Here is a 24,395-nt window from a genome sequence, read left to right as displayed (position 1 = left end):
TCGGGGGAGGAGGGGGCGGAGTCCGGGCAGGGGGGGGGGGGGCGCGAGCACTTCCGGGCTCGAGGCTCGGGGCATTTCCTTGTTTGTCCGGTTGTCCCGACCGCACGTCGGTCGGGACGCGGGACAAACAAGGAAATATCGGGACGGTCCCGATAAAATCGGGACGTCTGGTCACCCTATTCCTGGCTATCCAACTCCCCAGGGTGCTGCCTCTCAGGGCTGCCCAAGTCCCCAAGGAGCTGAGCAGACTCAGAGGCCACTCCCCAGGGAGTCAGGGAGATTTTCGTCAGAAGTTTTGATGGAATCAACACATTCCTGTGGAATGATTCATTTCTGTGGATTCAGCATTTTCTGATGGAAAAGTGTTCTGACAGAATGTTTTCCATCAGCTCAAAGTGAAGGTAAATCCCAGCAACACCCATACATTGGTAAGACTTTGTAATGGCTTGAAGTCATGGAAGAACCTCCTTATAGTGGGAGATCCTTCCAGGGCTGATTAAGACAGCTTTACAGGTAGAATCTGGTTCTATGTTAATGAAAAAATTTTCAGCACACACTTGAAATGAAAAGCTATTTTAGTCCCACTTTTGTTCCCACTAAAGTCAAAGTGAATTTTGTCAGTAACTTTAATGGGCACAGATTTGAACCCTTTGCATGTGATGCCCTAGCTTTCAATTATCAGTTAAAGTAATTACTGGTAATGATTGCAATAAGAAATTGATTGTATAGAATTTATTTACATCATTGATAAACAAGTTATCTTACCTTTGGGTCTTTTTCAAGCAGTTGTGCTAATCTCTTCAAATGTAATGGATCATAATTAACTCTGTAGTACCCAGCCATATTCATATTTAACAAAATCCAGTCATGTTCTGAATCTGATATTTGCATTTCAGGAAACATTTCTGTAGGGACATTTGAAAATGGAAAGGCTGTACCATTTTACCAATCACTAATGCAGGTATGCAGAATGTTATACACTGCTATGAAATATGGGCTCAGTTTTAATCTGATATATGTGCATGTGCATCACCACATCATTAAATTATATTGCTACTATGCATGAGGCAAAAGAGCTCAGCCAGTTTCTCAAGATTTTATGAGTTACAAGCTCACATGTGGAGCCAGATTGTGCCAGGCCCTTGATTTGGTACGGGGAGGGGGGGCACAAGGTGACCCCCACATGCAGCAGGCCCAATTGCACTCTCTGTGTTCCAACAGAATACAAGAACTTATCCCTTTAAGGCACTTCACAAAGGAGACAGGGAGGAGGCAGAGCCATGGACCCATCTTGCTCCTTCACTGACCAAAGGAGCTGGCTTGCTGGCAGCAGGGCCGGTGCAACCATTTAGGCAAACTAGGCAGCCCCCTAGGGCGCCTAAAAGCCCGCGGAGGTGGAGTGGAGGTGAGCTGGGGCGGAGGGTCGCGGGGAGGGCCGCCCGCAATAACGGGGCGGGGCGCACAGGGGAACCGCTCCCTGCCCTAGATCACCTCCACTCTGCCTCCTCCGCTGAGCACACAGCCCGGCTCTAAGTCTCTTCCAATCGGCACCGCAAGCCTGCGAAGGGAGGAGAATTAGAGCGGCACCGGCGTGCTCAGCGGAGGAGGCGGAGCCGAGGTGAGCTGGGGCGGGCTCCCCAGGCGGGGTTAGCTACCGTGCGGGCGGGGGGGCTCCCCGGGCAGGGTTAGCTGTCACGGGGGGGGGGGTGTCTCCCCGGGCTGGGTTAGCTCTCGCGGGGGGGCAGGGTTAACTGGGTGAGGTGGGGGGCACAAGGTGGAAGTTTCGCCTAGGGCACGAAACTTCCTTGCACCAGCCCTGGCTGGCAGTATAGTGGAATGAATGATTCGTCCTCCTAATGGATGGAGACTTGCTCTGCCTGTGTGCCAAGATCTCTGGGAGAAACTGTGTCCACCTGAGGCTCAATACATTCTGGACTTTTCCCTGGAGCAGTGTGCCTCCACACTGCTCCCACTGTGGGCTCTATTTCAAGCCATAACAGGGATCACTGTTATCTTAGATTAGAATTGCCTCCTTATCAGCATTCAAATATAAATCTAAACAATTGAGGTGGCAGCAGAATGGGTAAGCTTATGCAACAGTAGCAAACATCCAATTAAATAGTTTTGTTGTAAATAAAAGGCCCAATCCTTTAGTTCTTACACAGTCTGATCACTCATCAAGGGCCTGATTCTGCCATTGGTACTCATCTGGGTCTTCCTAGACAAGGAAAACAGTGTGGTTAGCTAGTTAGCTAGCCAGAGTCTAGGGTAGACCTTGAGCAGCTAAAACAATTTTAAGGTGTTAAAACTGCACCTACACAAGGTGCTTCAAATATTTCAACTGCAGTTAAGCTAACCTGATTTAAAAGAAACAAAAACAAAACAAAAAATCCAATCTTTTTCCCTAGTCTAGATAAGATCATGGAGTAGTACTGATGTAAGTACACCTCTACCCTTATATAACACGAATTCGGATATAACGTGGTAATGCAGCGCTCTGGGGGAACGGGGCTGCGCACTCCGGCGGATCAAAGCAAGTTTGATATAACGCGGTTTCACCTATAACGCGGTAAGATTTTTTGGCTCCCAAGGACAGCGTTATAACAGAGTAGAGGTGTAGTATCAGAATAAATATGGGAATAAGGACTGCAGAATCAGGTTTTAAATGGGTGTTTTGAGTGAGTGGGGACTACAGGATTGGGCCCTGAACATTGTCACTAAATAAAACACAAAGGGAGGGAAGAAGCATGTGAAAGATTTTAGAACAGGTTCCTAAGTCAAGTAGGTGCTTTTTAAAAGTTTACTCCTAATGCATAGTTATGCCATTACAGTAAACAGTGCTACAATTAAAGTTGAAACTTCACTTCCATCCTAAACTCTTACTTTCACATGTGTAAACCCAGAGGCCACTCTAGCTATAGGCCACCGAGACAGCTGCATAGGGTGGCAGATTTCTGGGCAGCTGCCTAGGGCTGTAGCCCCTCTATCATGACGAAGTAGTGTCTGAGCCAAATTTGAGCAGCGCTGTGACTCCATGTGTCAGGTTGTAACATCACTTGCTCAAATCTACCCCACCCCCCATCATGACAGGGAGGTGGCTGGGCCAAATTTGAGTAGTGTGGGAGGCAGCACACAGAAGTGTTACCTAGAGTAGCAGATTGTATTGAGTGCCCTCTGCCTAAACTATTCCCAAGATACACTTTTGAGCTGAAATTTTTATAGTTGGTGTCACCTAGAAGTGATTTCTATTTTAAGGGAGTAAGTGCGGGAGAAATTTCATCACAATTAATTTAGCTATTTGAGTGGTTTGTGCGAAAAAGTGTTTTTAAGAAAACCTTTTAAGAAAATATTCAGTCACCTTTTTTTGTACTTTGGTACAGCAAATCAGAATTGGCTTTGTTTTAAAACTTCAGACTTGGTGCGTAAGTAGCCTTGAATGAGGCCTATTGACTTTGATAGATTTGAAGACATTTGGTTTTCAAGTACAAGTTAAAATATTTTTAAAGGGAGTACTGAATATGTGCAGTATTTTATTTTCTTCAGACAGATGCTCCAAACGTTAATTCATGGGGATTTTTGGTCATTCTAAGAGCTGCACATAGGAGAATGTATGACAGGTTGATGGGTGAGGAAATGGAGCCTTTCTTTAATCCTACAATAAGTTTAATCCATAGCACTGAACTCAGTATAGCACCTTCAAAGTGAGCACTGCTACTTAACACCCCTTTCCTGCATCAGCCCTAATTTGCTAACTTGTCACTCATGCAGTGGCTTACTGAATTTTAAATTGAAAAGTACGAGTGTGGAGTGAATAAATACTGTTTTGTTTATCTGCTTCCTCCACCCACCTGTGGCTAGATACTCACTTTGATAGCCCTATATCTCATTATTCAAATTAGATTAAACAGCTTTTGACCTTACCACACCCACTCCAAAGATAGGACAGAGGAGAGTTGACATAGGTATACAGTGTATTATATTATCATTATTATGTACTGAGGAAAGAAAAAAGTCTTTGAAGAAGCATGTGTCTGCCTCATATAGATGGTTCACGGTGTGGTGGAGTAAAGGTTAGAATGAAGGCTGTTTCTAGAACCTTAACTCAAAATGTCCAAACTTTCAAATATTTAGGTTTTTCAAATGGCTATAATCTAATAAAGCTTCTTTTTGTTTAAAGTAGCAGTGATTATACCCTTATCTCTCTCTAAATGTGCTTGTTTATTGCAGAATAGTAACATGAAAAGGAATTGCACCTTTTTATGACTGAGGATGCATGTGCAGTTGCATTTTTTAAGATTAATTTTAATTCTGCTCCTCCTTTAAAATTATATAAACAAATTAAATTATGTATTGTTGAAACTGCACTTTTTCAGTTTGCTTAGATGTACAAATGTGGTATTTTGAGTTACTCCACAGAGTTATTTACAATATTTAGGTATTATATGATTATGACCCTTTGATAATGGCCAAATCCTGAAGTCCTTCCTCAGTCCAGGAGAAACTCCCACTGAAGTCATTGGAAGCAGCCTGAGTAAGGAATGAGTAAAACCTGAATAGGACCTCAGAGTTTGTCCCTCTGTACAAAATGGCAGATTTCTAGTTGTTATGGAAATCTCACAATGTCCATTCTATTGTGTGATTAAAACAGTACTTTTACAGTTACAACAGATTTTTGCACATCATTTTTCTTTATTTGAAAATGTACTTATTTTAACATGCAATATAACTAAAGCGGATTAATGTGGAGGTTTTTATTGATTTTTTTATCCTTTCTTATCTAATTCAAAATATAGCTCATGGGTTTTTTTTTACATGTATGAACAAAAACATTACTTACTGCTACTTTTATCTAGCCAGACTAAGGGTTGTGCAGATCCATTTCTTATCCAAGAAATAGGAACAATCCATGTGTTACTTAACAAAAAACAAAATTGGACAATTTAATTAATTCTTATAGTTTAAGGAAACAAGCTCTAAACTGATGTTGAATAAGATTGCAAGTAATTTCTTAAAATTCCAGCTGTCCCTTTCCCCTCTCTGATGCACTATATCTTTTCAGATGTTAGTACTCAAGTTGGGTCAACTCCTGGTCTCACTGAAGATCAAATGGAGTTTTGGCTTTAAATTCAATAGGGCCAAGATTTAGCCTATAGTTCTTTGGCAGATCCTCAGTCTAGAATCTTTCTCTGGGGATTACTTTCCTTCTTCTAACAGTGATTTTATCCTTCTACATTCTCTCATTTCATTACTCTTAACTCTTCATTCCCTTCCTGGCACCTGTAAAACTCCTTTTTTCAGAAACGTGTTTGCTAAAAAGAGTTCTGTGCAGGCAAGAGACCCCGGATGCTCACTGAGCAGCATACCAGCCTTCTGCAAAAGGGCACCAAAGCTACTGCTACTAGAGTTAGTCATTTTGGAAGATCTTGGTCTCTGTGTCTGCCTTTTGCAGCCACATAATGGCCTTGCACAGTTGCTACCCAGGGGGAAATAATCTGTTGGAAAAGGGAATTGCATGCAATACCACTTCAAACTCATGCCTTCAATGGATTTCATTTGACAATTCTAGGGGAAAAAACAAACAACTGTTCAAAACATAATATGCTAATGCAATATTTTTCTGCAATAAAAGGTAAACGTATGCTAAATGCTAAAAATATGAACTAAACATACTTGTAAGTAGTATTGTTTTGTGTCCTTTTATTATAAAATTGTTCCTGACTGATAATGCCGGTGGACAGATTGAATGTTAAAACTGGAAACCCATTTTGGCATGTCCAGGAATCCATTATTTTTTTTACTGATGCTGGCAACTGAACTTCATTCTGTGCATCTACAACCTTCAAGAAAGGGCTGAATTAGAAACATTTATGAAATGTTTATTTATACTGATCCCAGCAACACGCTGGGGGATATAATAAGGTATTTGAGAAATTATAACTGCTTAATCTTCATTCATGTGTATTTTATATTGAGAATCATTGTAACTAACCGGAAAAAAAGCATTATTGTGACTAACCTATAGAGGACCCAACTCTTTAGGGAAATCTAAAGTATTGTAATGACATTTCTAATTCTTGTAACTTGAGTCTTTACCTTTCTCTTGTTCATTTCAATATATTTGCACCTTTGGATGGTTAATGATAGACACAATTTGTTGTATGGGATTTTGTTTATTCTATTTATGTAAAGCACCTAGAATATAAGATAGACACTATAAAAACTAACTAGTTAAATAAATAATGTAACACCTGACAACTGATTCTGGGCTGGATTCTCAACTAGTGGGAACTGGCATAGCTCCATTGATTTCAATACTCCTATAACAATTTATGCCATATGAGAATATGATCCTCCATTCTTAAGGTAAGACTCTGGTGTAGCATTATGGAATCTTTCTCCAAAGTAATTTTGGTACAGACATTATAATAAAAATCCATTATTAATATTTGTTTTCTTAGCGTCCAGTCTTATTCAGACTTTTAGCAACTATTAAAGGTGCTGGTGGTGGGGAGTTTCCGTGAAGTGTTGGGCCCTCATTGTAATATACATGAATAAATCCTGACCCTTTAGTGACTTATGATAAATAAACTAAATTTAAAATATTGTCTGAGCCAAAATATTTACTATGTATAAAAGTGAAGGTATAAAAATAAAAGATTTTAAAGTTACACAGAAATAAAGATCAGCAAAGCTTATATGCAGTGTTGTTGTAGCTGTGTTGGATCGAGGATATTAAAGAGACAAGGTGGCTGAGGTCATATCTTTTATTGGACCGACTTCAGTTGGTGAGAGAAAAAAGCTGGGGGTGGTTATTACAACAATTTATAACCCACTTAAATCCCCACTGCCCAGCTTTTCCCCCCCTTTCCCTTTATGACTGCAGAGGTGTTAATGAGCCACTTCACCTTGAATGGTCCCTTAAAATATGTGTTTACTACTTATGATAAAAAAATCTGCTCCACCTGGTACAGTATTTAGCTGTGCTACTCTAAGTACATTTCCTAGACCTGAAGAAGAGCCCTGTGTAAGCCCGAAAGCTTGTCTCTCTCACCAACCCAAAGTCCAGTAAAATATATTGCCACACCCACCTTGTCTCTCTGTGAGAAAAGGTTATTCATTTAAATGGACAAGTGAAAGATGACAAAATTTATTCAGAGCAAGAATAATCTATGCAGGTTTGTGTAGGCAGAGGCAAGTGGCTGTAAGTGCACAGACCTCCTCTCTGGCCCTTTAGGTATCTACACTGCAACTAAAAACCCACAGCTGGCCCATGCCAGCTGATTTGGGCTTGTGGGGCTCGAGCTAAGGGACTATTTAATTGTGGTGTAGACGTTCAGGCTCAGGCTGGAGCCCAGGCTCTAAGACCCAGCAAGGTGGGAGGGTCCCAAAGCTCTGGCTGCTACATGAGCCCACAATTAAACAGCCCCTTAGCTCGAGCCCCACAAGCCCAAGTCAGCTAGCACAGGCCAGCTGCAGGTTTTTAATTGCAGTGTAGACATATCCTTTGTCCCTCATCTCTCCCATCAAATTTCCTGCCACAAAAAGCCTGCAAAGTGAGTTTGGGGAGGATGGGGTGGAGGGGGGGTGTAGGAACTAGGCTAGGAGTAGATAAATTTCACTTCAAAGTTCCACAGTTGGTATATGTGCAGAATTTGGCCCATTCCAACCATTAAAACAAAAGTACTAACAAGACATGATAAGTACCATTTGTATGTGTGTCCATAGATCATCTTGGTTAACGCTTGAAAAGGAAAATGCTTTCAGGTATGACTGCAATGAAACAAATACAAACATCAGAGTTCATTAAGCTTTAATAAAAAAAATCAGAAAAAGAGAAACTCATTCATACTCATTGTTATTTTCAAACTGATAAACCCAAATGAAGAAGTTCAGTTTTCTAAACTCACACTGAGTGCTTTGATAAACAGCCTCTCAGTCAGAAAGCTGGAAAGCATCCAGATAATGGAGGCCCCCTATGGAACAAAAAAGATGTTTGAACATAGGAGTTATTTAAATAAACTTTAACCATTCAATGATTGATATTCAAGCCATATTTTTCATAAGTGACACTGATCATTTCTATTTTGACTTTTAATACTTAATATAGATTGCAAATGCATTCATATGCACGCTTTCCTGTAGATGAATACTTTTGCAACACTCGATGTACTTGTGTTTATAAACGAAAAATGGATCCATGGAAATTAAATCTTAGAAGAAAAGATAACTAAACTATTGTAAGCTTTGCAATAAAATGTTTTGCTGGTTCTTTTTAAATCTGTGTTTTACAAAACTGTTGTAAAGTACATAAAAGCAAAATATTTGATTTTCTTTTTTACCTTGTTGTAAGTGAAGATGTCAAATAGGCCAACTAGTGAAAATGTTCCATTGATTTTTTCTTCTCTTGCTGATAATGACTGAGCTGCTATTTCTTTATCCTCCCTTAAGACAGGTTGTAACATGTGATAATAAAAGAATTTATTCTGAAAATTAAAAGATAGACTCCCATTTCAATTAATTCCAGTTGTATAAACCATACAGACTACATACAAGCTAACATTTGCTTTTCAGCTCATTTTTCCCCCTAAAAAGGAAGCAATTTTCCCCCAGAATAAAGGGAGTCGGGGCCCTGATCCTGCAAATCCTCCAAAGGGGGAACTACCATCAAAGGTTGTCAGAGTTCTGCACACAGAAGGATGGCAGGTTTGGGTCTCATGAAGCGCACTAAAGTTTTACGATTTAAGGAAAAAATGTAAAAATTATTAAATACAAAATTTGCAAAATGTAAAAATGAATTATATATTTACATTTCAAGTACAATCAGTTCTTGCTTCACTTATCTGGCAAGGCACATTCAGTGTTCTCTGTTTCCAATGTTGAAAGACTAAATAACACAATAGCCATCCAAAGGAGTGCAGTTTTAGGAGCTTCGGCTGGATAGCAAATGTGGAGAGCCAGATCCTCAGCTGGTGTAGATCAGCTTAGTTCCCGTAATTTTAACGGAATTGTGACAGTTTACACTAGCTGTCACCCCAGAGTCCTGAAGCCAAGTCTCATACTCAGATAAGTAAAGAAGAAACTTGTGTTCATCTGTTTTCTTTGAACATGTATTTGTCATTTTAAGTCTACCTGGACGTTCAGCTACTAATGTGGGTCTGCAAGCAGGTGTTTTTTTATTTAATGTGTTTTTAAAACACTGCAGGTCTCTTTGAATACCTGCACTACCAAATAGGAGGAGACAGGCTTTTAAGAGATGTCAACTTATTTAGTTGCAGATTATTTTGTACTTTCCAAACAATTTTGGGAGCCAAATTTTGAAATGTTGCAGATGCAATCTGTGCTTGTAACTTTTTACCTGCATTTGAATTGTAGGTGAAAACCCGTAGTGCAGGTACCTGCAATTACCTGATTCCAGACACAAATCTGTAGCTGTACACATAACTAATGACGTTAAGTGATTTGATTTGCAATACATTTTGTGTCACAAAGTTACAGGCACAGACTTTTACAGGGGCAAACTCCATCTACAAAAAAAGAGACAAAGGCTTCATTCTTAAAACTTAGCCCTTTATACGTTCCTGTAGTATTAAGTTCTCCCGAGAATGTATTTGATATGCCCGTAGTAGTTTCCAATTCAGCAAAGTACTTAAGTGGTGGCTTAATTTAACCACAAGCTTAAAGAGCAAATGGTAATTTTGGTGATCACAAACACTAATTTTCATCCCTAGCAGAGAATAAAATCCTGTTTTAAAATGAAAAACTCAACACAACCTTAACTATGGAGTTGTCATAAATGTCTCCACAGTCTCAAACATGAGAAGTTTACATTTACGTTATCAGTTGTGGAGTCATTTACATACAGAATACTAAACTAGGAGAGATAGAATTATATTCATTGTATCACATAGTTAACCTAAACAAGCAACAGCTTTCCAGGAATCATTCATGTGGAGTAGCCCCACCTCACACAGTAAAGAAAAATATACAGCTTTGCATTTTTGACAGCCATGATTAATCACGTTGGATCACTGTGAATATATGAAACGCGTTGTAAAATGTTATGTTCTATTATCTGACGTAATACAACATGGAGTGTCAGAAAGATTATTACAAGTTGCATAGATATGTACAGAGTACATAAAACCAAACCCAACCATATCAATTAGGTATAGTGAATACCATTGCAAAATGAATGTATAGTAACAAACTGATTCAAAGCAAATACTGAAATGTTATCTCTGTGCTGCTGAAGAGCAGATGCAACTGTGAGCCAATATTTGTCTCTATATTATATACACACACACCATTAGAGATGGGTGAAATGTTTTGGCTGAAACTTTTTTTTCCCCCAAACAAAAAAAAATGCATATTTGGGTCAGCTGAAACATTTTGTGCATTCATGCTGAATGTGCCAAATTATTTTGGTTAAAAAAAAATCTGAAAAAATTGAAAGGTTTCATTTAGAAAATGTTGGAATGAAATGTTGATTTTTTTTATTCAAAATGATTTTTCATTTAGAAATTTGTTTCAATTTTATTTTAAAATGTTTTAACAACTAAAATGAAATTAAACATTAGGTTTCAGGTCAAATTAAATGTTTTGTTTGATCCTAAATGAATTTTATTTTCACTTTTTGGAACAGCTGGAGAACCAAAAAATCAGTTATTCACACTGCTCTATACACAATCTGTATATTATTTTCATTTAAAGTTATAAAGGAACTGACGGTGAGCCCATTAAAGTCAATAGGAAAGCTCCCATTGATTACACGTCCCTGGTGTTGGATCAGGACAATAATGTAAGCTGTAAGGGGAAAGCGTTAATATTCAGCTTTGGTATTTACCAGTGGCAGTCTGGGTTCTATGTAGCTAGCACCAATGTATTCAAAGTAAGATGCAAATCCTTCATTAAGCCATAGATCATTCCACCAATTCATGGTAACCAGATTTCCAAACCACTTAAATAGAAAAGAAAAAATGTCTCAGATTGCATTTCTTTGAACTGCTGCTTTCATTCCTTTATGTTAAACAGATACGAATGATCAAGAGAACAGCGTGACTTTATTTAATGTGTATACATTATCACAATCAAATGCTATAGTTTTTTCCAGTTGGTGGAAATTCAGTAGTGCAAAGATATAACTTGAGAAAAGCCACACAGATGCAGGTCAGTGGTTGTATATTTTTAAATTCCTTGGTCTGAAATTTCATAACATAAGCACATACAGTGATTTTAAACAGCTCTCCATTCTATTTAAATTAAAGCAGCCACTTATAAATTTGTAAATCTAGCAGAGAAAGCCAGACTACAATTTGAAAATATTGGCATTTCTCAAATAATATACAAAAGTATTTTCTAAATAGCTTTTTTGCAATTAAATAATACTATTTTGTTTTTCCTTGTTCTTAACAAAAGGAAATTGTCAGATAGATGATAAACAGAACTGGGGAAACAGCCACTTCCAAAATCAGCAAATCCATACCCTGGTGAGCAATAAAACTTCCACAACAGCTGTGATGTACTAATAGTTGGCAGTTTACATTTAACAAAAATCTGATATATCATTTGGGGATTTGTGATTTCATTATATATTATTTGTTAATCCTCAAGGTCTATTACTTTATTAAAAAACTATGTTTAATTAAGTAATAATATTTATTTTACTGGCCCTCAACAAAAAACACACATATGGACTAGTGAAGTTAAACTCTTTTTGCTAACTTTATTTTTTAAAATACTGTCTCTTGGCAAAATACTATTAAATGAAGTATAGTAAAAAATGAAGTGAAACTGCTTTATCATTCCAAACCAAATAATTTTAAATTCTGAAGATCATTATGTAAACAGTTCTAACTACAGATAAAAATGTGTTTACCATGCCTTCATTCTATAGTTCAAGAGCCTAGTCACTATTTGCCTTATTCGATAGTTACATCTATCCCCATTAAAAATTAACATTCTTTATGGAATCTATTCTCCCATCAATGCATTGTGGGAATCATTACTCTATCTCGATATGCATACAACGTTCATTCCTAGAGTAGAGTATTTTCTTGGACGGTATCCAAGTATCTTGTAAGAAAATAAACAAATGGTTCTAGTAGACATTAAGTGTATATCCATAACCCATTTGAGTCAACTTTTCAAATAATGATAATACTGTTATCAGTATTTTATAAATTTCATTCAAGATAAATAGATATTGGGTGAAGGTTCTTGTGTCATGCTGGAATTTGTTTTTTATATTGATCTGCCAAGTTAATTTATAACCGAAGTGGCTTCCAACCAACTGAAAATGGCTTTGGTTATTGCTGTAGCATTCCTTCCTCTAGTTACCATCAACTGTTATGCCCCTACATGTAAGTCACTATTAAACAGTGATTTTGCATCTACATAAACTGGAAAAGAGCAACTTCATAGATAAATACATATACAGAATGTTTTACCACATGCCTGGTGTCCTAGCTCATGTGAAACAATTAGGCAAATCATAGTCTTTTTGCTTCCGAATTGATCACTTGGGATGTACATCAAGGCTGATTCTCGGAAAGTCATTAGCCCCCAGTTTTCCATAGCACCTGCTCCAAAATCAGGCAGTGCAACCAGATCTAAATTGATTTAAACAGAAAAAAAATTTTTTTAATGTTCAAGAGTAAAATGCTTACATGACTGTTCTATGTTTACCCAATGTGCAATTACAAGATATATTTTAGTGGTTCTCTCTGTACCATTGCAATAAACTAGAAAACGCTTTTTGGAATTGTTTTATTTCATGTCTTTAACTGTTTATGACATTGCTATTCCTCTCTAGGGATGCCGCCCTTTCAGTCAGAAAAACAAAAGTCAACTAAGTCCAAGCCAAACCCCTCAAGAGTTTCATGTACCAAAGTACATTCTGAACTAAAATATTTGATAAAGGAATTTTCCTCCCAGCTGCTGGGAGACAGTAGATTAAACTCTCCCCATTCCTGAGTACTTCTGGCTCTCCATTTTCTCTGTCTTGCTTTTGCCCCAATTATGGGAGCATGAGGGAGGGAGGGAGCAGAAAAAGACATCTTTTCTCTCTCTCTCTCTCTCTCATGGCTTCTAGGTGTGTAATTTCCCCCTCTTTTTGCATCCTGGCTACTGATAAGAAAGGCTCTCTCTCAAACTTTCTATCCCTTGGTGAGCAGAGAGGCTCATTTCCATCTTTTGTGTGGATCAAGTTGCCTTAGAAACTCTCCCCTCACAGCAAGTCTCACTCCACCATGTCTGTTTTCCCTGTATTCCCCATTGTGCCTGATAAGCAGTGAGCTCATCACATCTATGATTCAGATAAATTTTGGTAGGATGGGTTGATTTAAATCAAGGCAATTTAAATCAGTGATTTAAATCACTAAGTGGAAAGCCTTGATTTAAATCTTTGATTTTAATCAACTTTACCATTTGTGCATCAGTTATTTTCTAAAGCAGTGGTTCTCAAACTAGGGCTGCCGCTTGTTCAGGGAAAGCCCCTGGCAGGCCGGGACAGTTTGTTTACCTGCCGCGTCCGCAGGTTCGCGCCACTTCCTGCAGCCCCCATTGGCCTCGAGCGGCAAACCGTGGCCAGTGGGAGCTGCGATCGGCCGAACCTGTAGATGTGGCAGGTAAACAAACCCGCCCAGCCTGCCAGGGGCTTTCCCTGAACAAGTGGCGGCCCTAGTTTGAGAACCACCGTTCTAAAGGGAGGTCCATTCTCATTGATTGATATAACCATTTAAAGGAGAGGTTACTCGCCTTGTTCAGTAACTGGAGTTCTTTGAGATGGGTGTCCCTGTGGGTGCTCCACTTCAGAGACACCTGTGCCTTTGAAGGGAGGTTTTTGGTAGCAGTGCCAGTTCAGCCCACACATGTGCCCCACACATGCTTGCGCCCTGCACTGAGGTTATATGGGGCTGCATGAGTAAACTGCCCTCAATTCCTTCTCCACTGCAAAGACCCACAAGGGAGACGCCAAAGCAGAGGGGAAGGAGGGTGGGTAGTGGAATAGCTGCAGGGACACACATCCTGAAGAATTCCAGTTACAGCACAAGGTGAGTAACTTCTCCTTTTAATAGGTTATATCAACCAATGAAAAGGCACTTTTCTTTAGAAAATAAATGTGGTGTAGTGTCCCTATGGGTGTTCCACTTTAGGTGATTCCCGAACAGTATCCCCCATTAAGGAGGTGGGCGATTCAGAATAGAGTCCAGTACAGAAGAGAGAACTACGTTGTCTAAAGCAGCATCTGATCTGGCCACAGTTACCAAGGCATAATGATTAGAAAAAGTCTGAACAGATGACCAAGTTGCCACTTTACAGATGTCTGTAATTGGTACATCCTTAAGTAAGGCTATAGAGGTAGATAGTGCTCCTGTGGAATGTGCTATCACTCTTGAAGGGGGCTGAACGTGAGTTCTGTTGTAACAAATCTTACTACAACCAGAGATCCATTTTGACAACCTCTGTTTCAAAATTTCCAAACCCTTGTTTCTGTCCACAATGGATACAAATAGGCTATGTGGCAGAGTACCACCTTCTCCTCAGCAGTCTCAGTCCTTTTTAGCCTTGGAGACACAGGCTTGGGCAAAGCAAATCCTTGTAGGTAACACAGGGTCTTGCTATTCCTTCCCTCAGTCAGTCCCTTGTGCTTGTTTTTCTTCCCTTCTGGGAACAGAGTGCGGCCTTCCTTGCTGGAAGGGTTCAGAGCCTTGCTGCACCTAGCTTACTGGCAGCTTCCCTGCTTCTCTCACTCTCTCTTCCCCCTTCCTTCCACACCGGGGAGGGTTTAAAAAGGTCACAAGCAGTTGGAGCCAGCTGAACCTAATTAGTTCCCTGGTAACCCCTTGCCCAGCTGAACCTTATTTCCCCATGGTTCTCTCTCCTCAGTGACTTGGGAGAGGCCTTTTTAACCCCCTGGGACTGATTACTACCCCCCCCCCCCTTTTGTAGCTGTTTGTCCTGGGTTTGTCACAGCTAGGAGATCTTTTAAATGGTTTGGTCCTATCTAGATAGAAGGCTAATGCCTTCCTGACATCTAGGATATGGAATATAGCTTCTTGCGTAGTTGGGGGATGGGTAAAAAAACCTTGGGTGTGCTCACAGCAACACTTTCTCTCCGGTGAATACCGTAAATGATGAGGTCTGTCATTAAGGTCCCAAATTCTTCCACCCTTCAGGCAGAAGTAATTGCTACCATGAAGGCTGTTTTTGTTGAAAAAGCTAATAAAGAACACGTAGTTAGTGGCTCAAAAGGGTGTTTCATAAGGCAATTAAGTACTAGGATCAAGTCCCAGATCAGTGTAGGATCTCTGATTTGTGGGGGATATATTTGATAAGCCTCTTAAGAATTTTGCCATAGTTGGGTGAGCGAAGAGTGCAAAAACCCCTAAGGGTGTGTGACAAGCTGTTATTGATGCTAAATGAATCCTGATAGATTTCATAGAAAGACTCAATGTTTTCAGTTCAAATAGGTAATTCAGTACCTTGGGAAGAAGAGAGCGAGTCAGCGAAATTTGATGACTATTACACCAAAGATAATATCGTTTTCAGTTCTGGAGGTAAGTATTTCTTATAGATTCTTTTATACTATTTAATAAAATGTATTGTACCTCTGACAAACAGGATATCTCGATTCCTCAGAACCATCAAGGAACCATGCTTGGAGATTCAGAATCTGCAGATTCGGGTAAAGTGTTCTTGCCTACTGACCTAGGATTCAGGTCAGACTGATCCACAAAAGGTGAGAGGTATATATGATCAAATAAGGATACCAGACCTGTCTTGGCCATGTTGGTGCAATCAATATGACTCTGGCTCAATCTTGTTTGATCTTGTTGAGAACCTTTAGACAGGAAAAAGAACAGGAGTACTTGGGGCACTTTAGAGACTAACAAATTTATTAGAGCATAAGCTTTCGTGGACTACAGTCCACTTCTTCGGATGCATATCTTCGGAGTGAAACATATATTGAGGATATATATATACACACATACAGAGAGCATGAACAGGTGGGAGTTGTCTTACCAACTCTGTAGTCCACAAAAGCTTATGCTCTAATAAATTTGTTAGTCTCTAAGGTGCCACAAGTACTCCTGTTCTTTTTTGTGGATACAGACTAACACGGCTGCTACTCTGAAACCTGTCTTTAAACAGGAAGGGGAAGGGGATAAGATGTTGCAGCTGTTAGACCATGTTGGTTAGATGGTTGAGACTTTTGACCAAGCCATCAAACTGTCACTTGGAGGACATGGATGGCTGAGAAGATGTAGCTGTAGATGAAGGAGGATTTTTTTTTATTATCTTAGTCTCTTGGCTGCAGGTTCAAGGGGCCTACAATATGTTGAATATGGGGCTTGGTGTGTTCTTTGTGCCATCAGAGACCTATTAAATCTCCTTTTATTTACAGAAGTGCAAATCCCTAAGGATTGCAGCATAGCTCTTGAGTCCTTTCAAGTGTGGAGAGATGTGTCTATCAAGTCTACAGAGTGCTTGAAACCGTCAAAGGGGAGGTCTTTGACAGTACTCTGAATCTCTCTTAGAAAGCCCGACAGCTGCAACCAAGGTGCTCGTCTCCTGACCATTGCAATGGAAATAGACCATGCTGCAGTATCAGCTGCATCCAAGGGGGCCTGGAGTGATGTCTTTGCCAGAAGCTGACCCTCTTGTACAACAGATCTAAACTGATCCCAATGTTTTTCTGGCAGATGATCAATAAAAGAATTGTCGGATTTGGTCATGAGCACCAGATGGTTTGCTATTCTGAACTGAAGTATGGCTGAAGCATAGGATTTATGACCAAAAAGATCAAGCCTCTTGTGGTTTTTCATGTACAGGGTGGACTTTGAGCTATGTTTGTCTGCCTTGTTCATGAATGGCCTCCATTACTAGGGAATTTGGAACTTGGTGAGAAAATTGATACTCCAATTCCCTAATTGGAACATAATACTTTTATCCACCATCTTGCAGGTAGGTGGTGTGGTAGCTGGAGTTTGCCAAACCATCTTAGCAGGCGCCATAAAAGCTTCATTGATCAGAGTAGCAATCTTCATAGATATCAAGTGTGTAAAATATAGGAGTTTATGGTAGGACTACTGAACCTTCACTAAGGGAATCTGCAGCATGTCAGAAATCCACTTCCTCAGTTCTTGAAATTGCCTGAAGTCATCTGCCACAGAAGGTGATGGAGGCATGACAACTTCATCGTGAGATGTGGAGGAAATATTAGTAAGACGTGTCACTTCCTTATCAGCCCTTGCCTCTTGCTCCTCAAAGGTCTCTTCCTCTGGCATAGGTGGTGGTAAAGGGGATTGAGAAGAATGGGTCCCTCTGTTCCCTCCGATGTTGCAAAAACCTTGATGTAAATTGTTAGTGATAGAAGGCCCACAGATCTCAGCAAGGCCACTGAGGGGGCCCAAATGGCAACAGTGAAGACAGCCATCTGTGTTCCTGCCATGTGGGCATCCTTTGAAGTCTATCCTCCTGTAATATGTCAGTATAGTAGGGAGTGTGACGTGTCCCAGAATAGATAGGGGAACCTGCACTGAAATTTGAGAATCTGATGAGTTCTCTTCCACATACTCTAAAGGGGTGCTAGCTGTTCCACTTGCAGAGTAGATGAGGGTGTGTGTGGTTCTTAGGTGATAAAGGGGTTAGTCACCAAAGGCATCTTGACAGTGACAAGCCTCCACTCATTCACAGAAAATACTCCAGTTCACAAGATATTATCAGCTCCTTAGGGTACCTAAACTCTTGCAGTACCAACAGTATCAAAGATTGGGCTGAGTGGGAACCTGTGGAGGATGGGTTTGGTACCGATGCAGCCGGTACCAAGTACTTACTATGGGAATGAGTTGGCTCTGATTCCCTCAGTACCACAGGTAGGCAAGCAGTCTTTGGTATTATTTATCTTCTTGTAATCAGTACAAAGTATTGTTGCAGAATCTGCTTGGTCTTTTCAACCATGTCTCTGCTGCTCTGGGTATGGGAATCCAAAGTTGGTACTGAGTCTGACTTAGAGGACTGACTCCTCTTTGCCTTTGCAGTACCAGCCTTGCTGGGAGCCTACATGGAACTACCCTTGGGACCTGAGGTTTCCGTAGCCATCTTGTGAGATGGTGACCGAGATATTTTTGGAGATTTACTCCTTACCTCCTTCTGCTTATAGGCAGATATGAATGAGAATGAGATGTACTCAGTTCCACGGTACTGCCTGCCTTGCTACCGGTCTCTGGTGACCAAGATCTCAGTGTGGATGGGGTACTAGCTGTATTGGGAGGTCTATGTACCCCCGGATCTGAAGCTGGACATAAAGTTTGCTCCATCATTAGGAGTTTAAACTTAATTTTTCTATTTTTTCAGGATCTACCCTTGAAGGAAGTGCTGATCTTGCACATACTGGGGATATGAGTACCACACAGGCAGCGGAGGCACTGGGAGTGTCTGTCACTTATTGGAATAGCCTCATGACAAGAGAGACACCCCTTGAATCCTGGGGAGTCCAGCATTCCTGAGCAAAACTCATGAAAATTTAACCCCAGGAGGGGAAATCTCCTAACTACACAACTATATGAATAAAAAGGGGGGTTTGTTTGCCTTTATTTTTTTGGGTGGGGGAGAAAGAAAAGCAAAACAAATGGAACATTTTTTCCCAATAACTAGAACACTGTAGGGTAAGTAACCATAAGGTAACCAACTATCTGAGAAAAAAGCTAAATATCAGAGAATAGGCACACAGTAGATACTGTCTCAGGCCAGTGGTGGTTGTGAAGGAACTGAGGGTGGTTCACCCATGCAGTCTCATATAGCAGGGCCGCCCAGAGGGGGGGGCAAGTGGGTCAATTTGCCCCAGGCCCTGCAGGGGCCCCCATTAGAATATAGTAGTATTCTATAGTATTGCAACTTTTTTTAATGGAAGGGGCCCCCGAAATTGCTTTGCCCCTGGCCCCCTGAATCCTCTGGGCGGCCCTGCATATAGCCTTGGTGCTGGGCATGAGGATATGTGGGGCACATGTGTGGGCCAAATGAGCACCGCTACCAAAAATCTTCGATTGAAGGCACAGTGCTCAAGCGTACCCAAAATGGAGCACACACAGAGACACTATGTGAAGAATATGTTGATTTACAACTAAATAGTGCCTTTACACTAGATTTGGTACATAGTTTTGCTACCTAGGAGGTAACTATAATTATATACATTTATTTAAGGAATTATATAGCTTAATATTTTCAGATTCTTATTAATTGTATATTTTTGTATGTTAGAAAATGATTAATAATATATTGTTTATTTACTAGTTAATTAACTTTTTGCTAATGATTTGTGTCTAGGATGGTAACTGGGATTTAATTAAACACAAAACACAGCATATTATTAAACAAAATAGTTTGGATACATAAACGTCTCATCAAAACATGTTTCACATTTACAACTAAATTACAAGTTTAAGGCCTTTGTATTAAATTCAGATGTCATTTTAACCAGGTTTATTTTTAAAAAGAAAAACAGTATAATAAAAAAATTTAAATAAAAATTTAAATAAAAAATCCAATTTAAAAAAAAAATTAATCTTCAATTTTTATCCATGCTGGATTTGGACATTGAATGAAATGAAGAAAGATCTCAAATGGACATCAAGGATATCAACAACAAAGGATATTTCATTTAAAACTAGATAGGTGGTAACTAATGAGCAAATTTAATCTCCCGGACTATTAAAAAATAATTTAGATATTTGTAATTGTCAGAGTACAAAATAAAAGGAAACTGGTGGTTAAAAATGCTTTCTTTAGCTCTTATATATTAAGAAGAGCTCAATTTTTTAAACTGTAATGAATTGATTTTTAACTTTCTGTTTTTGAGCTCATAACACTGCTCTACAGCCAAAATGCTTCTGAAATAAATGTAGTCAAACTTTACTAATTCTGGGTCACTGAGAACGAAAATGATGCTTAAAATTGTTGATTGGCTCTAGTTTTCAAGATATGCTTTTGGGTCAGTATATACGACTCTTGACTTGGGAATGGCGGAGGATAAGTGAGTTATAAAGGGAAGGGATCTCAATTTAAACCAGAAATGACTAAAATACATCTTTGACTGGATCTATGAATAAATCTATGACTGGGTTTGGACAGTACTTGCTTTTTAGGCAAAACAATGAATGATGCAATCTGAAGCTGGTATTGTGTCATACATGATATGAATTGCATCATGTTATTCCTAGAAGTCGTGGATGATGCAATCATAACGAAGCTTACATCAGTCTGCTGAACAAATTGCCCTATATCAGCTCTAGAAATCATACAGTGTGGTGCTCTCTTATTTGCCAGTGTTTGATTTTGCAAAGGGACACATTTCTGTTTAGCCAAAGTGAGCAGAGATGCCTCGTACTTGTGTGAACAGTGCAGATAACTTCTGCTATGTTTGTGGTGAAGTGACTTTTGCATCACAAAGGCGCAGTATAACCACTATGGTTAAGAAGGCCTATCACCTTTATTTTGGCTGCAAAATTGGAGATCAGGACAAGAGGTGGGCCCCACACATATGCTGCAACACTTATGCAACAAATCTTCGCCAGTGGTTGAACAGGAAAAGGAAATCTATGCCTTTTGCCGTGCCAATGATTTGGAGAGAGCCAACAGATCATACCAGCAATTGTTACTTCTGCATGGTGCCTCTAGTTGGGAAAGGTGTGTCAAAGAAGAAAAAGTGGACTGTGCATTATCCAAACATTCCATCAGCTATATGCCCAGTACCCCACGGAGAAGGACTGCCAGTTCCTGATGTACCAGAATCATTCTCACTTGAGTCAGATGAGAAAGAGGAAGAGGATGAAACTTCTGGTCCTGAACCATCAATGTCACAGGACCCACATTTTCTCCCATCCTCCTCCTCTGAACCACACCTCATAACACAAGGTGAACTGAATGACCTTGTCAGGGATTTGGAACTACCCAAGAGTAAGGCAGAGCTGTTGGGCTCCAGACTACAGCAGTGGAATCTCCTGGCAGGTGATGTTAGGGTTTCCATGTTGCATGACCGTCAAAAGGATCTTGTCCCATTCTTCTTCATGGAAGATGATCTTGTAGCCTGCAACAACATCGATGGTGTGATGGCAGCCCTCAACATCGTTCACGATCCAGATGAGTGGAGACTGTTCATTGATTCATCGAAGACGAGTCTTAAAGCTGTTTTACTGCATAATGGCAATGTTTTGCCATCAATTCCAGTTGGTCATGCAGTCCGTATGAAGGAAACCTATGACAACATGAAACAACTTTTGAGGTGCATAAACTATGACCAACATCAGTGGCAGCTGTGTGGGGATTTGAAGGTTGTTGCTCTCTTGCTTGGTCTGCAGACTGGATACACAAAGTACTGCTGTTTTCTCTGCGAATGGGATAGTCGTGCAAGAGATTCCCACTACATCAAGAAAGATTGGCCACTCCGACAGTCATTGGAGCCTGGGAGGAAAAGTGTTCAGCATCCACCACTTATTGAATCAAGGAAGATTTTGTTACCACCCTTACACATCAAGCTGGGTCTGATGAAGAACTTTGTCAAGGCCATTGACAAAACACAAGCAGCTTTCAAGTACCTCCGTGGAAAATTTCCAAGGTTAAGTGAAGCTAAGATAAAGGAAGGTGTCTTTGTTGGTCCTCAGATTCGTGAACTTCTTCGAGATGATGCATTTGACCATGCACTGCGTGGCAAGGAAAAGACGGCATGGAAAGCCTTCTAGTTAGTGGCAATAAATTTTCTCGGAAACAACAAGGCAGACAACTACAGGTTGTTGGTGGAAAACCTCCTCAAGGCATACAAAAGCCTTGGTTGCAACATGTCACAAAGGATACATTTTTTACACTCTCATCTAGATTTTTTTCCAGCGAACTGCGGAGCAGTGAGCGACGAGCACGGCGAGCGATTTCACCAGGACATCGCAACAATGGAGAAACGCCATCAGGGCAAATGGAGCCCATCAATGCTTGCAGACTATTGCTGGACAGTGACAAGAGATGCTCCATTTAATGAATACAAGAGACAAGCCAAGAAGCGCCGAGTAGACACTGAATAGGACTAAACTATGTACATAATAGTTTTTTGCCTTTTGTTTCATAATAAATTTTATTTATATAACCCTTTTGCTGATTTTTAAAGTGTTACATAAACAGGACAGGTGAAATATTATCATGTAAAGCAACCATAAACACATGAAAAGACCTAGGTTTACAATTTATGATTAAAACTCTACTATCTACACAATATACATAGACATAAAATGTAAAAACTTAAATATCTTAGAAACAGTAGCCAATCAGTTGTTTTAATTGTCATATTTGAATTCGGCACATCAAAATACATAATAAATAGCACATTTTATCTCTGAAGCAGACGACTTCTCAAAAATTGTAGACCAGTGTAATAAATGTGCTCCGTATTTACACAAAACCATTCACAATGGGTCATATCATGCCATGGATTTTTAAGCCAAACTCTCAAATGAAGTCAAAAGGAAGTCTGCTTAGTAACTCATGTCACCACAAGGCTGAAATTTTTACTAAGAGGCCTATGTCACCACTCCATTGATCTAGTTTATACCGGTGTCACTTTGTTGAAATCAATGAAGATATACTGGTGTAAAACTGGAGAAATGCAGTCTAAATAATGATGTCTAGCACCTTTGCCCAGAGTATACATAAAACTAAGATAATGAGGTTTAAGAAATGGCTATTGCACATTTCTTTCTAAGCAGAAATAGAGTTTGCCTACATGGGATTTTTTTCCAGGAAGGAAGATGCAGGGAGATGTTGGAGAGTTACAAGTTAGTATAAGACACTGCAGCAAAAGCTAGTAAGGTGCAAAGAGATGCTGGTGACTTACAAGTTAGATGGGGACATAGTACAGGAAGCAAGGAAAGTTTGGGGAGGTGTGGATTAATTACATGTTAGGAATGATGTTTCAGGAAAAGCCAGATCAGTGTGGGGAGAGGTCACTGATTTATAGATTCATGAAATATGCTGCATAGAAAGAAGGGAGGAAAAGGGGAGGAATTGAAGAATAAAGGGTTAGGGCTAGTTAGGGTTGCCAGGCATCTGGTTTTCAACTGGAACGCCTGATTGAAAAGGGACCCTGGCAAGCTCCGGTTGGCGCTGCTGACTGGGCCGTTAAAAGTCCGGTCAGCAGTGCAGTGGGGGCCCAGAGCTCAGGCAGGCTCCCTCCTTGCCCTGGCTCTGCACAGCTCCCAGAAGTGGCTGCCAATTCCCTGCAGCCCCTAGGCGCATGAGCGGCCAGGGAGGCTCCATGCGCTGCCCCCGCCCAAGTGCCGGCTCTGCAGCTCCCATTGGCTGGGAACCATGACCAATGGGAGCTGTGGAGACAGCGCCTGCGGGTGTGAAGGCAGTGTGCGGAGCCTCCCTGGCCGCCCATGGGACTAGGGGCCACAGGGACCTGGTGGCCACTTCCTGGGAGCCATGATAAGTGCCACTGGGACCCCGCATTCCAAACCCCCTACCACACCCTAACCCCCTGTCCCAGCAGAGAGTCGCCTCCTGCACATCAACCCCCTGCCCCAGCCTGGAGTCCCCTTCTGCACCCAAACTCCCTCCCGGAGTCTGCACCCTGCACCCCCCCACACACCCCAAGACCTTGCCCCAGCCCTGAGTCCCCTCCTGCACTCCAAACCCCTCATCCCTGGCCCCATGCCAGAGCACACACTCCCAGCCGGAGCCCTTTTCCCGTCCCCCATCACTCCCCTGCACCCAACCCCATGCCCCAGCCTGGTGAAAGTGGGGGAGAGCGAGCGATGGAGGGAGGGAGCGAGCAGAGGGGTGGGGCCTCGGAGAAGGGGTGGGGCAGGGGCAGGGGTGTTTGGTTTTGTGCGATTAGAAAGTTGGCAACCCTAGGGTTTGTATTCTCTGAATCCTGCACAGATTAAAATAAGAGTCTTGCAAGACAGATCCCAGTATTTCTGTAGATGTTATATCAGCAGCAACCATTTGTGTTTAATGAAAGGAAGGTACCTCACCTGTTTTTGAAAGAGGGTAGCTGATGTTAAATAAATCTTCCAGAAATGAAAAAAGTGGGCCTGTGATATTTAAAGCATAGTCAGCATGTCCATTTTTAATTGCTTCTTTACGACCCCAAATACGTATCTATAATAAAACAAGGAAATGTTATTTTAGACAATTTAAATTTTCACTTTCTTCACCTCTCTTCTGTGAAGGTAACATTTCTGAATAGCTGTTTTGGAAATGCTGCTTGTCCACATCAGATTCTGCAATTAAACTTTTCATACAAGAAAAAAAAGACCAATTTATCACTTGTCCTAACAAACTAATGGGCAAATCCTAATCCCATTGAAATCATTGAGAGTTCTGGCACTGCCTTCAAAGGGACCAAA

At 40.6% G+C, this 24,395-nt stretch overlaps 1 protein-coding gene across 2 annotated transcripts in view; it reads right to left on the bottom strand.

The window, feature by feature from the left end:
* Positions 1 to 24,395, bottom strand: part of LVRN (laeverin) — a 70,053-nt gene that overhangs the window by 22,065 nt on the left and 23,593 nt on the right. For both annotated transcript variants that reach the window (XM_008166671.4, XM_042854660.2), the window contains 9 exons: positions 24,021 to 24,147; positions 12,454 to 12,608; positions 10,844 to 10,957; positions 8,340 to 8,483; positions 7,908 to 7,973; positions 7,705 to 7,770; positions 5,671 to 5,837; positions 4,838 to 4,914; positions 766 to 905 (listed from right to left, as the gene is read on the bottom strand). In XM_008166671.4, coding sequence (XP_008164893.3) covers positions 766 to 905; positions 4,838 to 4,914; positions 5,671 to 5,837; positions 7,705 to 7,770; positions 7,908 to 7,973; positions 8,340 to 8,483; positions 10,844 to 10,957; positions 12,454 to 12,608; positions 24,021 to 24,147 — 1,056 coding nt within the window. The remainder of the gene's footprint in view (positions 1 to 765; positions 906 to 4,837; positions 4,915 to 5,670; positions 5,838 to 7,704; positions 7,771 to 7,907; positions 7,974 to 8,339; positions 8,484 to 10,843; positions 10,958 to 12,453; positions 12,609 to 24,020; positions 24,148 to 24,395) is intronic.

The sequence above is a fragment of the Chrysemys picta genome, chromosome 6 (genome assembly GCF_011386835.1).
Source record: "Chrysemys picta bellii isolate R12L10 chromosome 6, ASM1138683v2, whole genome shotgun sequence".
Taxonomy (NCBI): domain Eukaryota; kingdom Metazoa; phylum Chordata; order Testudines; family Emydidae; genus Chrysemys; species Chrysemys picta.
This window is presented reverse-complemented; position numbering and strand designations above follow the sequence as displayed.